Here is a 15,346-nt window from a genome sequence, read left to right as displayed (position 1 = left end):
AGTATTCGGACCCTTTACTCAGTACTTTGCAGACGCACCATTGGCAGCAATTACAGCCTTGAGTCTTTTTGGATATGACGCTATAAGCTTGGCACGCCTGTATTTGGGGAGTTTCTCTGTTCGATCTGGTCCAAGTCCGGGCTCTGGTTGGGACACTCAAGAACATTCAGAGACTTGTCCAGAAGCCACTCCTGCGTTTTCTTGACTGTGTGCTTAGGGTTGTTATGCTGTTGGTAGGTGAACCTTTGCCTCAGTCTGAGGTCCTGAGGGCTCTGGAGCAGGTTTTCATCAAGGATCTCTGTACTTTCCTCAGTTCCTGCCACTGAAAAACATCCTCACAGCATGATGCTGCCAACACCATGCTTCACTGTATCGATTGTGCCAGGTTTCTTCCAGACGTGACTCTTGGCATTCAGGCCACAGAAATATTGGTTTCATCAGACCAGAGAATCTTGTTTCTCATGGTCTGAGAGTCTTTTAGGTGCCTTTTGGTAAATTCCAAGTGGGCTGTCATGTGCCTTTTACTGAGGAGTGGCTTCCATCTGGCCACTACCATCAATGCCTGATTGGTGGAGTGCTGCAGAGACGGTTGTCCTTCTGGAAGGTTATCCCATCTCCACAGAGGAACTCTGGAGCACTGTCAGTCTGACCATCGGGTTCATGGTCACTTCCCTGACCAGGGACTTTCTCCCCCGACTGCTCAGTTTGGCCGGGCAGCCAGCTCTTGGAAGAGTCTTGGTGGTTCCAAACTTCTTCCATTTAAGAAAAATTGCCACTGTGTTCTTGACGACCTTCAATGCTGCAGAATTGTTTCGCTCCATTTCCCCAGTTCTTTGCCTCGACACAAATCAAAGCTAATTTTATTTGTCACATACACATGGTTAGCAGATGCTAATGCGAGTGTAGCAAAATGCTTGTGCTTCTAGTTCCAACAGTGCAGTAATATCTAACAAGTAATCTAACAATTACCCAAGAGCTACCTAATACACACAAATCTAAAGGGGTGAATGAGAATATGTACATATAAGTACAGTGCCTTGCGAAAGTATTCGGCCCCCTTGAACTTTGCGACCTTTTGCCACATTTCAGGCTTCAAACATAAAGATATAAAACTGTATTTTTTTGTGAAGAATCAACAACAAGTGGGACACAATCGTGAAGTGGAACGACATTTATTGGATATTTCAAACTTTTTTAACAAACCAAAAACGGAAAAATTGGGCGTGCAAAATTATTCAGCCCCCTTAAGTTAATACTTTGTAGCGCCACCTTTTGCTGCGATTACAGCTGTTAGTCGCTTGGGGTATGTCTCTATCAGTTTTGCACATCGAGAGACTGAAATTTGAGTGTGAGGTTATTTTCCTGACTCCACACTCCGAAGGCCCTCACCTCCTCCCTGTAGGCCGTCTCGTTGTTGTTGGTAATCAAGCCTACCACTGTAGTGTTATCTGCAAACTTGATGATTGAGTTGGAGGCGTGCGTGGCCACCCAGTTGTGGGTGAACAGGGAGTACAGGAGAGGGCTGAGAACGCACCCTTGTGGGGCCCCAGTGTTGAGGATCAGCGGGGTGGAGATGTTGTTACCTACCCTCACCACCTGGGGGGGGCCCGTCAGAAAGTCCTGTTCCCAGTTGCACAGGGCGGGGTTGAGACCCAGGGTCTCGAGCTTGATGATGAGTTTGGAGGGTACTATGGTGTTGAATGCCGAGCTGTAGTCGATGAACAGCATTCTCACATAGGTATTCCTCTTGTCCAGATGGGTTAGGGCAGTGTGCAGTGTGGTTGCGATTGCATCGTCTGTGGACCTATTTGGGCGGTAAGCAAATTGGAGTGGGTCTAGGGTGTCATGTAGGGTGGAGGTGATATGGTCCTTGACTAGTCTCTCAAAGCACTTCATGATGACGGAAGTGAGTGCTACGGGGCGGTCGTTTAGCTCAGTTACCTTAGCTTTCTAGGGAACAGGAACAATTGTGGCCCTCTTGAAGCATGTGGGAACAGTAGATTGTGGGAACAGGATTGATTGAATATGTCCGTAAACACACCAGCCAGCTGGTCTGCGCATGCTCTGAGGATGCGGGTGGGGATGCAGTCTGGGCCTGCAGCCTTGCGAGGGTTCAGGTCCATAGCAGTCTGAACCCTGTAGGCTACATGGACTTTAATATAATAATAATAATATAATAATATATGCCATTTAGCAGACGCTTTTATCCAAAGCGACTTACAGTCATGTGTGCATACATTCTACGTATGGGTGGTCCCGGGGATCGAACCCACTACTCTGGCGTTACAAGCACCATGCTCTACCAACTGAGCTACAGAAGGACTTTAGTGGTTTTATTCCTTAATTGTTTTGTTTGATGTTGTATTTGTTTGTTTGTTCATTTTTTGTTTGTGTCTGTGTGTTCTTTTACAGGCTCTAGGTGTGTCTGGCAGTGGGGAGGCAGAGAGGAGCCTGGGTAATAGGGAGTAATTACATTTCTGTTGAATCAGTCATCAGACAAACGAGCCTCTACTAAATAGGATGTGTGATATGTGTTTTAGGAATATGTTTTCACAAACAGCAGATAGCAGCACACCCACCGGCTGCCCGTACATTCTAGTTAGGCTAAAGCAGAGCATTCTGGGTAGTCTGGTAACTGTCTCTGAAATGAATTACTGGGCAGAGAGAGAGTCAATTGTAACTTCCCCCTCCACCTCCCTCTCTCTCTCTCTCTCTCTCTCTCTCTCTCCACAAGTTGTTACATCTGCAGTGCAGAAACCCATTACACACACACACCATTCCTCCCCTCCCCCAACGTCTGTCCCCAGATTGCTGTACAGATGGATTGATAGTCTACACACACCATTCCTCCCCTCCCCCAACGTCTGTCCCCAGATTGCTGTACAGATTGATTATTTGTCTACACACACCATTCCTCCCCTCCCCCAACGTCTGTCCCCAGATTGCTGTACAGATGGATTGATAGTCTACACACACCATTCCTCCCCTCCCCCAACGTCTGTCCCCAGATTGCTGTACAGATGGATTGTTTGTCCACAGATGCACACTCTACACCTTCTGTGTGTGTGTCTGTTTGTCTGACCTTGATGTAGTGATACGGGGTTTTAAATCTGGAAAGAAAAGAGCCCTGGTCACAACGGCACACGCACAAACAGACACAGTTATTAATAACTTGCCTGTTGCTGGCCTGCTGACAGTCCTAAAAGCCTGACATAGAATATTACTGTGTGTGTGCCTGACAGTTCCTAAATGAATTCCACTACTGACATCCCCCTTTAGATTCTTCTGTTAATAGCCAGGCATGGAAAAAGTGGGTGTCACCTAACTGTCTCATCCAAAATGCACACACACACAAACAATAATATTTATATAAGTCAGACAGCACATGTCTCCCTCTAACTGACATTCACTTGATTACAGACGCTGAAACACAGAGTCATGGCTGACAACCACCCAGGCTGGCTTTCAGTGAAGAAGAGGGAGAAGAAAGGAGAGAGCAAACCACTGGAGAAGGAGGAGGAGCAGGAGAAGGAGCAGAAGAAGGAGAAAGTGTTGAAGACAGGATACCAAGTTGTGAAGACGGGATACCAACACCAACCAGGGGAGGTGAGGAAGGGAGGGAGGCGGAGAGAAGACAGGTGGAACGGAGGAGATAACAGAGGTAGCAGAAGGAGGAGTGGAAAATGGAGAGTTTGAAACCATCGAGCTGCCACCATGGGAGATCGCCACTGGGTAAACACACCACACAAATCTCTTTCGCATGCTCTTTCTCTCTAACACACATAGGCAGGTATACTTTCTCTGGGGGTTTGTGTCATGTCTCTCTCATCATTTTATACACATTTACATAAGTATTCAGATGCTTTACTCAGTACTTCATTGAAGCACATTTGTCAGTGATTACAGCCACAGTTCTTCTTGGGTATGACGCTTCAAGCTTGGCACACCTGTATTTGGAGAGTTTCTCACGTTCTTCTCTGTAGATCCTCTTAAGCTCAGGTTGGATGGGGCGTCGCTGCACAGATATTTTCAGGTCTCTCCATAGATGGAGCCAGAGGAGATGGTTGTCGTTTCTGATCCACTAACCAATTCTGATATTGTGTGTGTTTTTTTGCGTTATTTGTAACTTATTTTGTACATAATGTTATTGCCAACCGTGTCTTCTAACCGAAAAGAGCTTCTGGATGTCAGGACAGCAGTTATTCACCCCGTACTGGAGGAATACTTTTTCTTCAATGAGTCGTACGGGAAAGATTTACTTCAGACGTCCGACAAGGCCCTCAACCCTGTCATTCGTAGGAGTAAGGGAACACCCCCCTGAAATGGACAAAAATGAATGGGAACATATTGGCACCATACAAAACATATACACGATGTCCAATACCACTCAATTGGACTTTGTTTCATTCAAAGTTGATTGCAAATGCCATATGGCAAATGCCAAGTGTAACACTGCAAAAATCCAATAGATGGCGAGTGCGCTCTACCATAATATTTCATATTGCAAATGTAACACAAGTCAAGACCCAAGAGTAAAATTCAGAAAATTTGAAAAAAAAATGTTTTTATTCTTTCAATTTTTTTTGTCAATTCCACATGTATAAGAACTGTATCAACATACTTTAGTCATATTTTATATACTTGTCCATAAGGCATATGTTTTGTCCATTTGCAAGATGATTTCATAGGAAGTCAAAAGTCAGTCACAAGTCATTTTTTTTATTTGCCAAATGCCATAAGAAATGTCCAAATGCATTCTGAAAGATTTGAAAGTGCCAAATCAGGATGTTATGTCCATTTGTCATGTACGATCAATGGAAGTCAGTTTACAAACCCAAAGTCAGTGAACCATGTCCAAAAGGCAAACCTATTTTCATACTGCCCAAATGATATATAGCACTATAACTTCTTCGATATAGGGGGCGCTCTTTTAATTTTTGGATAAAAAAAACTTTCCCGTTTTAAACAAGATATTTTGTCACGAAAAGATGCTCGACTATGATGCTCAGCTTTGGAAAGAAAACACTGACGTTTCCAAAACTGCAAAGATATTATCTGTGAGTGCCACAGAACTGATGCTACAGGCGAAACCAATATGACATTTCAAAAAGGAAATGCCCCAGATCTTGGAGGCGCTGTGTTCCAATGTCTCCTTATATGGCTGTGAATGCGCAAGGAATGAGCCTACACTTTCTGTCATTTCCCCAAGGTGTCTGCAGCATTGTGACGTATTTGTAGGCATATCATTGGAAGATTGACCATAAGAGACTACATTTACCAGGTGCTCGCCTTGGTGTCCTCCATTGCAATTATTGCGTAACTCCAGCTGCGTGCATTTTTCCATTTGGTTCAGAGGAGAAACCAAACTTCCACGAATGATTTATCATCAAATAGATATGTGAAAAACACCTTGAGGATTGATTCTAAACAACATTTGCCATGTTTCTGTCGATATTATGGAGTTAATTTGGCATTGTAATGACTGAATTTTCGGGGGTTTCTTAGCTAAACGTGATGAACAAAACGGAGCGATTTCTCCTATACAAATAATATTTTTGGAAAAACTGAACATTTGCTATCTAACTGAGAGTCTCCTCATTGAAAACATCCGAAGTTCTTCAAAGGTAAATTATTTTATTTGAATGCTTTTCTTGTTTTTGTGAAAATGTTGCCTGCTGAATGCTAGGCTAAATGCTATGCTAGCTATCAATATTCTTACACAAATGCTTGTGTAGCTATGGTTGAAAAGCATATTTTGAAAATCTGAGATGAAAGTGTTGTTAACAAAAGGCTAAGCTTGTAAGCCAATATATTTATTTAATTTCATTTGTGATTTTCATGAATAGTTAACATTGCGTTATGCTAATGAGCTTGAGGCTATGATTACGCTCCCGGATACGGGATTGCTCGACGCAAGAAGTTAAGCAATGAATCAACCTAGATGGTCTATGGTCTATTTGTCATGTATGATGAGGGAGAAGTGGGACTGTTGTTTTTTTAACGATTTTTTGAAAACCAAAATGACAAGGGGCGCCCCCTGTTGGATGGGCACGGGTGGGGGGTTCTCCCTACCCAACCGTGGACCCCCTGCTACCCCATAATGTGCTCCTGGTAACCCGTTCCAATCATCAGGTGCACGGCTGTCCATTTGCAATATGTTTCAATGTGCATTCTGATTTCAGAATGTCACTTTGGTTATGGTACTTCACTGTTTAAACATATTGCAAATGGACAAAAGTCAGCCAGCAAGTCACCGTCCACCGTCCATCAGTCAGTTAGATATCATTCGAACACCAAACTGTTTTGAAACCAGCTATCACATATTTCAGAGCTGGCCCAAAATTCACAGCGCCTTCTGTTCAAACCATAATAAAAACATAAAACACGTAGTTACGTTCTAGCTGCGGGTCCAGTTCTGACATTATATGTAGGCCGAGCTGAGGCGACCCCGAATCCCAAGTTTCGGCCTGATAGGTCATTTGGAGCCCCGAGTGGCGACCTTAATTAGTGTTGAAAATCCACATTTTCTGGGCATTGCTACGGGGTCCTCGAATGAGCAATCAGACATAAACGTTGGGGTCTGTCTCTATGGGCCGAGGCAGTTTAAATGCACCTAGTCTTGCGACTCTGGGACATTTCTAAATGTTGTCATTTTCGTGATGTCAAAATTAATTGAAGTTATTGCAAATGTACGAGGCTGTTTCTCGGTCTGAGAACCTTCTAGAGCCACACAACTCACTGTGCCTATAGAATTGAGCTCTAGAATAGGTTTCTAAAGTTTCAGAACTCTAGGTCTAACGGTTCTTGGATAGTTCAAACAAAGGTCACTATTGCAGTCTCTGTCTGTCTCTAAGCCCCACACTGTCACTTCATCCTTGCTGTGTGGGTGTGTGAGTTTTTCTTGGAAATTTGATGGGATGAATGACTGATTTACAGTTCATGGGGGTTGCCTAATCACACATATGAAGTTTTGGAAAGATCTGACTTTTTTAACCCTTCGAAACAGCCCATATGTCACCAATGATGGCACTTCCGGTTGGCACTGGTAGCTAAAAGTAAACACATATCCTCATTGGGGTAGGCTTTTACAGAATCCTGAGTTTTAAGTCTTTACGTTAAGAACGGACAAATTTACACAGGGCACTATTTCTATCAAAAAGCAGGTTGGATATGGAAAAACACTTTTAGGGTGATTTTAATTAACTACTTCCGGTTGCTTCAGGAAGCTTAGAACCGACACAGATAGACCTCATAGTAGACTGATGGATTGTCATCGAAGACAGGTTCATACGCCATTCATAACCCACATAGGCTTCAGGTTGAATTTAGAGGTGCAGGCAATGTATTCCTATGAGGAGAGAAGTCAATGCAAACTGTTTGATGTAAACACCTTCTTTTAACTGTTATGGGTTGAGATTATGGTAATGTCATTGCAGGCTCTGTGTGTCTTTAAGCTATGCACTGTGTCACTTCATCCTTTATGTGTGTGTGTGTGTACGTGTGAGAGGTTTTTCTTTGACATCTGTTGGGAGAAATGACTGATTTACAGTTCATGAGGGTTGATTAATGACACATATGAAGTTTTGAAAAGATCTGACCTTTTTAACCCTCCGAAACAGCACCTATGACATCATTTAGGCTAGCCTGGGGCGGCAGGGTAGCCTAGTGGTTAGAGCATTGGACTAGTAACCGAAAGGTTGCAAGTTCAAATCCCCGAGCTGACAAGGTACAAAATCTGTCGTTCTGCCCCTGAACAGGCAGTTAACCCACTGTTCCTAGGCCGTCATTGAAAATAAGAATTTGTTCTTAACTGACTTGCCTCATTAAATAAAGGTAAAATCAAATAAATGTAAAAAATGTAAGGCGCTTCTGGTTGGTACAGGAAGCTAAACGTGAACTTGGGCTCTTACAGAATCTTACAGAAGGTTCTTACAGAAGTCTTTATGTTAACAAAAGGCTAAGCTTGTGTTTGAATATAATTTAATTTGCGATTTTCATGAATAGGAAAAGTTTCTAGGGGTATTTATGTCCGCTGCGTTATGCTAATTCGTTTGAGGCTGTTTACGCTCCCGGATCCGGGATTGCTAGTCGCAAGAAGTACATCAAAACAACTTTTGGGTGAATTTAATCACTTCCGGTTGCTCCAGGAAGCTTAGAATCAACACAGGTAGACCTCATAGTGGCCTGATGGATTGTCATCGAAAACAGGTTCATACGCCATTCATAATCAACATAGGCTCTAGGTTGAATTTAGGGGAGCAGGCAATGTATTCCTATGGGGAGGGATGTCATTGTAATCTGTGAGATCAACAACCCCTGTTTTAATGTTAAGGCTTAATGCCACACGGTCAAGATTAGACCTGCACAGATCGGGAGGACCTTAGGAACTGTGGTTGAATTGTCCTTCTAAACCCAACGATTCTGCCGCTGTCCCCCAAAAGCACCTGATTTCCAGGCTTCATTTTGGGCCTTCTTTTTTTCACGGACTCAGACCGAGCGAGCTACGGTCAAGCGGGACATCTGGTTGAACTCTGCACAGCCTTGAGAATATGGTAATGCCATTGCAGGCTCTGAGTGTCTTTAAGCACTGCACTTTGTCACTCCATCCTTGGTGTGTGTGTGTGTGTGTGTGTGTGTGTGTGTGTGTGTGTGTGTGTGTGTGTGTGTGTGTGTGTGTGTGTGTGTGTGTGTGTGTGTGTGTGTGTGTGTGTGTGTGTGTGTGTGTGTGTGTGTGTGTGTGTGTGTGTGTGTGTGTGTGAGCTTGTCATGTGTGGAGTTGTCATGGTAGCACTGTGCTACAGGTGTGCAGTTGTCATGACAGCACTGTGGTACTGGTGTGCAGTTGTCATGACAGCACTGTGGTACAGGTGTGGAGTTGTCATGACAGCACTGTGGTACTGGTGTGGAGTTGTCATGGCAGCGATGTGGTACAGGTGTGGAGTTGTCATGGCAGCGATGTGGTACAGGTGTGGAGTTGTCATGGCAGCGATGTGGTGTGGAGTTGTCATGGCAGTGATGTGGTGCAGGTGTGGAGTTGTCATGGCAGCGATGTGGTACAGGTGTGGAGTTGTCATGGCAGCGATGTGGTACAGGTGTGGTTATGTCATGGCAGCACTGTGCTACAGTTGTGGAGTTGTCATGGCAGCGAAGTGGTACAGGTGTGAAGTTGTCATGGCAGCACTGTGCTACAGGTGTGGAGTTGTCATGGCAGCGATGTGGTACAGGTGTGGAGTTGTCATGGCAGCCCTGATGATGTTGAATCATGCAAGCCACCTCTTTATTGCACCTCAGCCGTTGCCCCTTCATTGAAACCATTCAATACCAGGCTTCAGGGCTTGACTTTATGATGCTAAGATCATTTCACAATGAGTGAATACTGCCCATAGAGTCTTGCGGTCAAACAGGGGGAAATGGTTCCAAGGGAATTTCAGGAACCCTTCAATAAGAGCTGTGTTTAATGCAGCGTACCCTGACGTTTTGATTACCATGTAAATCTCTCTAGTACAAGGCGTTTATCAATATGTTTGGCTCTATTTACACTCAGATTCAAAAATGCTAATTAGCATCAAAGTAGACATCATGCAAGGCTACAATCCCTGCCAGCTCCTACACGTCATCTCTAGCTGACACCTTTGCTAACAATTATTGTGTCAATGTAAAACTTACACAAGACAGTTCACAGAATTGTCAATTCAATGAAAGTCAGCACATTTTGCTAACAGATGGTTAATCCAGAGATGTTTACCTCGATTCGGCAGTCTCCTCCAGATCATTATGACCTTTGTAGATCTTTATGATCGCTACATATACAGGGGAATATACTGATAGAAGTCAACTTCTCCAAGAGAAATGTACACAGTTATCAGAACATCATGCCAGGGCAAGCCTCCATGAAACACAGCCCTTACTGTAAGTGTTTCTAAAATACCCCGTGGGAAAACTATTGGAACCATTACCGTCTTGAAATACTGCTTGTCCAATCAGCATCCAGGATTGTAGGCACTTTACAAATGACCTCGATTAACCTCGGTACCGGTACATCCAGTATATAGCCTCGTTATTGTTATGTACATTTCTTGTGTTACTTTTTGATTGACTTGTTTTTTTTCTCACTTTAGTTTATTTAGTAAATATTTTCTTAACTCTATTTCTTGAACTGCATTGTTGGTTAAGGGCTTGTAAGGAAGCATGTGACAAATAACATTTCATTTCATTCATCAGTAGTGACTGTTACCATGACAGCCGGTCCCAATACACCCCCTACCTCTCTCCCTGGGCACTACCACTAACTCTGAGGTCCCTAGGGCTTCATTTATAACATTTATATTTTCAGGGTTTAATCAAGAGGGTAAGGGATACTGTTCAGATTTGGAATAGCCTCTGTCTTGTGTTAGCCATGTTCTCCAGTAGAGTGCTGTGATCCTATAGTAGTTACCAAATCAAATCCAAATCTAATTTTATTTGTCACAAACACATGGTTAGTAGATGTTAATGAGAGTGTAGCGAAATGCTTGTGCTTCTAGGTCCGACAGTGCAGTAATATCTAACAAGTAATCTAACAATTCCCCAACAACTACCTAATACACACACATCTAACAAGTAATCTAACAATTCCCCAACAACTACCTAGTACACACAAATCTAAAGGGGTGAATGAGAATATGCACATGTCAGTATATGGATGAGTGATGGCCGAGCAGCATGGGCAAGGTATATACAAAATAATACAGTATATACATGTGCTATGAGTAATGTAAGATATGCAAACATTATTAAAGTGGCATTATTTGGAGTGATATTGTATAAAGTGACTAGTGATCCATTTATTAAAGTGGCCAGTGATTGGGTCTCAATGTAGGCAGCAGCCTCTCTGAGTTAGTGATTTCTGTTTAGCAGTCTGACGGCCTTGAGATAAAGGCTGTTTTTCAGTCGCTCGGTCCCAGCTTCGATGCACCTGTACTGACCTCGCCTTCTGGATGATAGCGGGGTAAACAGGCAGTGTCTCGGGTGGTTGATGTCCTTGATGATCTTTAAGGCCTTCCTGTGACATCGGGTGCTGTGGGTGTCCTGGAGGGCAGGTAGTTTGCCCCCGATGATGCGTTGTGCAGACCTCACTACCCTCTGGAGAGCCTTACGGTTGTGAGTGGAGCAGTTGCCGTACCAGGCGGTGATACAGCCCGACAGGATACTCTCGATTGTGCATCTGTAAAAGTTTGTGAGTGTTTTTGGTGTATAGCCGAATTTCTTCAGCCTCCGGAGGTTGAAGAGGCACTGTTGCGCCTTCTTCACGATGCTGTCTGTGTGGGTGGACCATTTCAGTTTGTACGTGATGTGTACGCCGAGGAACTTAAAACTTACTACCTTCTCCACCACTGTCCCGTCGATGTGGATAGGGGGCTGCTCCTTCTGCTGTTTCCTGAAGTCCACAATCATTTCCTCTGTTTGCACCAGTTAGTACTCTGTGTTGTGGCTCCAGCAACCCTGTTTCGAATCCGGGTCATGGCAGGGAATATTCAGCTTGGAGGCTTATTTGACCTGAACCAGCAGGTCGCCAGCTTTTAGCTTATCCTCTCTCTCTTTATCTCCTTCTTTTTCTCTCCCTCCCTCTCCCCTTCTCCCCACAGGGAGCAGATGAGTCCGTTCTACTTTAAGTTCCAATTCCGGAACGTTGAGTATTCATCTGGTCGTAATAAGACGTTGCTATGTTACCGCGTGGAGACTCCGGAGGGCACCACTGATCCACTACAGGGATACATGGAGGACGAACACGCCACCACACACGTAGAGGAGGCCTTCTTCACACGGGTAACAACATAAAGTTGGATGGAGGGCTCACTTGGACCAATGGCTGTTTTATCGTGGGATGCATCATGAAGCCAGTTTTAGTGTGGGATGCACCATGAAGCCAGTTTTAGTGTGGGATGCACCATGAAGCCAGTTTTAGTGTGGGATGCACCATGAATGCAGTTTTAGTGTGGGATGCACCATGAAGCCAGTTTTAGTGTGGGATGCACCATGAAGCCAGTTTTAGTGTGGGATGCATCATGAAGCCAGTTTTAGTGTGGGATGCACCATGAAGCCAGTTTTAGTGTGGGATGCATCATGAAGCCAGTTTTAGTGTGGGATGCACCATGAAGCCAGTTTTAGTGTGGGATGCACCATGAAGCCAGTTTTAGTGTGGGATGCACCATGAAGCCAGTTTTAGTGTGGGATGCACCATGAAGCCAGTTTTAGTGTGGGATGCACCATGAAGCCAGTTTTAGTGTGGGATGCATCATGAAGCCAGTTTTAGTGTGGGATGCGTCATGAAGCCAGTTTTAGTGTGGGATGCATCATGAAGCCAGTTTTAGTGTGGGATGCACCATGAAGCCAGTTTTAGTGTGGGATGCACCATGAAGCCAGTTTTAGTGTGGGATGCACCATGAATGCAGTTTTAGTGTGGGATGCACCATGAATGCAGTTTTAGTGTGGGATGCACCATGAAGCCAGTTTTAGTGTGGGATGCATCATGAAGCCAGTTTTAGTGTGGGATGCACCATGAAGCCAGTTTTAGTGTGGGATGCACCATGAATCCAGTTTTAGTGTGGGATGCACCATGAAGCCAGTTTTAGTGTGGGGTGCACCATGAAGCCAGTTTTAGTTTTAGTGTGGGATGCACCATGAAGCCAGTTTTAGTGTGGGATGCACCATGAAGCCAGTTTTAGTGTGGGATGCACCATGAAGCCAGTTTTAGTGTGGAAGCCAGTTTTATGCACCATTTTAGAAGAAGCCAGTTTTAGTGTGGGATGCACCATGAAGCCAGTTTTAGTGTGGGATGCACCATGAAGCCAGTTTTAGTGTGGGATGCACCATGAAGCCAGTTTTAGTGTGGGATGCACCATGAAGCCAGTTTTAGTGTGGGGTGCACCATGAAGCCAGTTTTAGTGTGGGGTGCACCATGAAGCCAGTTTTAGTGTGGGGTGCACCATGAAGCCAGTTTTAGTGTGGGATGCACCATGAAGCCAGTTTTAGTGTGGGATGCACCATGAAGCCAGTTTTAGTGTGGGATGCACCATGAATCCAGTTTTAGTGTGGGATGCACCATGAAGCCAGTTTTAGTGTGGGATGCACCATGAAGCCAGTTTTAGTGTGGGATGCACCATGAAGCCAGTTGAGGGCTTTCTCCATATTGAAGTAGTCAACTGGGTTCACAGATATCACAGAATTCCATCCAGGTCAGCAGGAGGGGTCATCCAATGAATAATACTCCTGAGCAAACAGGCTTGGTACCTGTTCAGACTAAACACACTCCATCATGGCGGTGTGGTCCTTGACTACTTTACAATGGAGATAGGTGTACCCTCCTACCAACTCTGTGACTCAGATTCTCCCTCTAGGTGTACCCTCCTACCAACTCTGTGACTCAGATTCTCCTACCAACTCTGTGACTCAGATTCTCCCTCTAGGTGTACCCTCCTACCAACTCTGTGACTCAGATTCTCCCTCTAGGTGTACCCTCCTACCAACTCTGTGACTCAGATTCTCCCTCTAACTCTGTGACTCCCTCTAGATTCTCCCTCTGACACATTCTCCCTCTACCCACAACTCTGTGACTCAGATCCTCCCCCACTCTGTGACTGATTCTCCTCCCTGTGACTCAGATTCTCCCCTAGGTGTACCCTCGAGGTCAGATTCTCCCTCTAGGTGTACCCTCCTACCAACTCTGTGACACATATTCTCCCTCTATCTTCCAGTCCCTGTGCAGCCTGCTTCACCAAGATGGCCGATGTCCCCTCAGACTGAGAAAGAATCTCCCACTATGACTCCTCCCTGGAATACGAGGTCCGGTGGTACGTATCTTCCAGTCCCTGTGCAGCCTGCTTCACCAAGATGGCCGATGTCCTCAGACTGAGAAAGAATCTCCGCCTCTACCTCCTCATGTCCCGCCTCTTCCTGTGGGAGGAGCCTGAGATAAAGGTGCCAATCCCTCTCCCACACACAGAGATGGGCAGCAAAGTGGCAGGTCTTGCTCTTCATTGTAATCAGAGGGCTGATATAAATACTATGCTGCCAGTCTCTCTTAGCTAAGCGTTTAGGAGAGACTGACTACATCACTTCTTCTTTTCATAAGAAACATGTGTTGAAAATTCCAATAGTTTGCATTGTCAACTTACACAAAGCTCTGATACACACCCCAGTCATGTCACCAGGGGTCTTTTCACAGTCCCCAAATCCAGAACAAATTCAAGAAAGCGTACAGTATTATATAGAGACCTTACTGCTTGGAACTTCCTTCCATCTCATATTGCTTAAATAAACAGCAAACCTGGTTTCAAAAACCAGATAAAGCAACACCTCACGGCACAACGCCTCTCCCCTATTGGACCTAGTTTGTGATAGTTTGTGTGTATGTATTGATATGTAGGTTACGTGTGCCATTTTAAAAATGTATCTAGTTCTGTATTATGTCATGTTTCATGTTCTGTGTGGACCCCAGGAAGAGTAGCTGCTGCTTTTGCAACAGCTAATAGGGATCCTAATAAAATACCAAATACCAAATTAGACTCCCTCTCATACAGTACATGTGCGTGCTGTGTGTGTGTGTTTGTGTCTCTGTGTGCTAGGTGGGCCTGCGGTGCCTGGCGTCACTGGGTGTGAGGATAAGGATGATGAAGCCGTCTGACTTCTTGTCTGTCTGGGAAACGTTTGTAGAGAAGGAGGAGGACATGACCTTTAACCCCTGGGAGGACTGTCAGGACAACTACCAATACTACCAGTACAGACTCAACACCATCCTCAAGTAAAGGTGCATACATACACGCACACGCACATACACAGAGAGATAGTATTCACTTTTCCTTTTTGTATTTGTTTTCTGTGTGTTTCTGTTTCAGGTGCAGTCAAAACCATTTCACACCCCCACACCCTGACTACAACTACAACCCCATCTACATGTCCTCCAACCCCATCTACACGTTCTCCAACCCCATCTACACATCCTACAACCCCATCTACACGTTCTCCAACCCCATCTAAACATCCTCCAACCCCATCTACACGTCCTACAACCCCATCTAAACATCCTCCAACCCCATCTAAACATCCTCCAACCCCATCTACACGTCCTCCAACCCCATCTACACGTCCTCCAACCCCATCTACACGTCCTCCAACCCCATCTACACGTCCTCCAACCCCATCTACACGTCCTCCAACCCCATCTACACGTCCTCCAACCCCATCTACACGTCCTCCAACCCCATCTATACGTCCTCCAACCCCATCTATACGTCCTCCAACCCCATCTACACGTCCTCCAACCCCATCTACACATCCTCCAACCCCATCTACACGTCCTCCAACCCCA

The 15,346-nt window shown here is 44.9% G+C and overlaps 2 protein-coding genes across 2 annotated transcripts in view; both read left to right on the top strand.

The window, feature by feature from the left end:
• Window positions 1-11,763, top strand: part of si:dkey-109j17.5 — a 70,758-nt gene extending 58,995 nt beyond the window's left edge. The window contains exons 7-9 of the mRNA XM_046344839.1: window positions 2,413-2,455; window positions 3,421-3,732; window positions 11,625-11,763. Coding sequence (XP_046200795.1) covers window positions 2,413-2,419 — 7 coding nt within the window. The 3' untranslated portion in view covers window positions 2,420-2,455; window positions 3,421-3,732; window positions 11,625-11,763. The remainder of the gene's footprint in view (window positions 1-2,412; window positions 2,456-3,420; window positions 3,733-11,624) is intronic.
• Window positions 11,764-13,794: 2,031 nt separating this feature from the next.
• On the top strand, window positions 13,795-15,091 carry LOC124032443 (probable C->U-editing enzyme APOBEC-2). Its single transcript, XM_046344848.1, has 3 exons — window positions 13,795-13,956; window positions 14,604-14,779; window positions 14,874-15,091. The coding sequence occupies exons 1-3, from the start codon at window positions 13,870-13,872 to the stop codon at window positions 15,013-15,015; spliced, it is 405 nt and encodes a 134-aa protein (XP_046200804.1). The 5' UTR covers window positions 13,795-13,869; the 3' UTR covers window positions 15,016-15,091.
• Window positions 15,092-15,346: the final 255 nt, after the last annotated feature.

This window comes from Oncorhynchus gorbuscha, linkage group LG03, assembly GCF_021184085.1.
Source record: "Oncorhynchus gorbuscha isolate QuinsamMale2020 ecotype Even-year linkage group LG03, OgorEven_v1.0, whole genome shotgun sequence".
In the NCBI taxonomy this organism is placed as follows: domain Eukaryota; kingdom Metazoa; phylum Chordata; class Actinopteri; order Salmoniformes; family Salmonidae; genus Oncorhynchus; species Oncorhynchus gorbuscha.
Note: the sequence above shows the minus strand (reverse complement) of the source record. Positions and strands in the feature narration are given on the sequence as shown.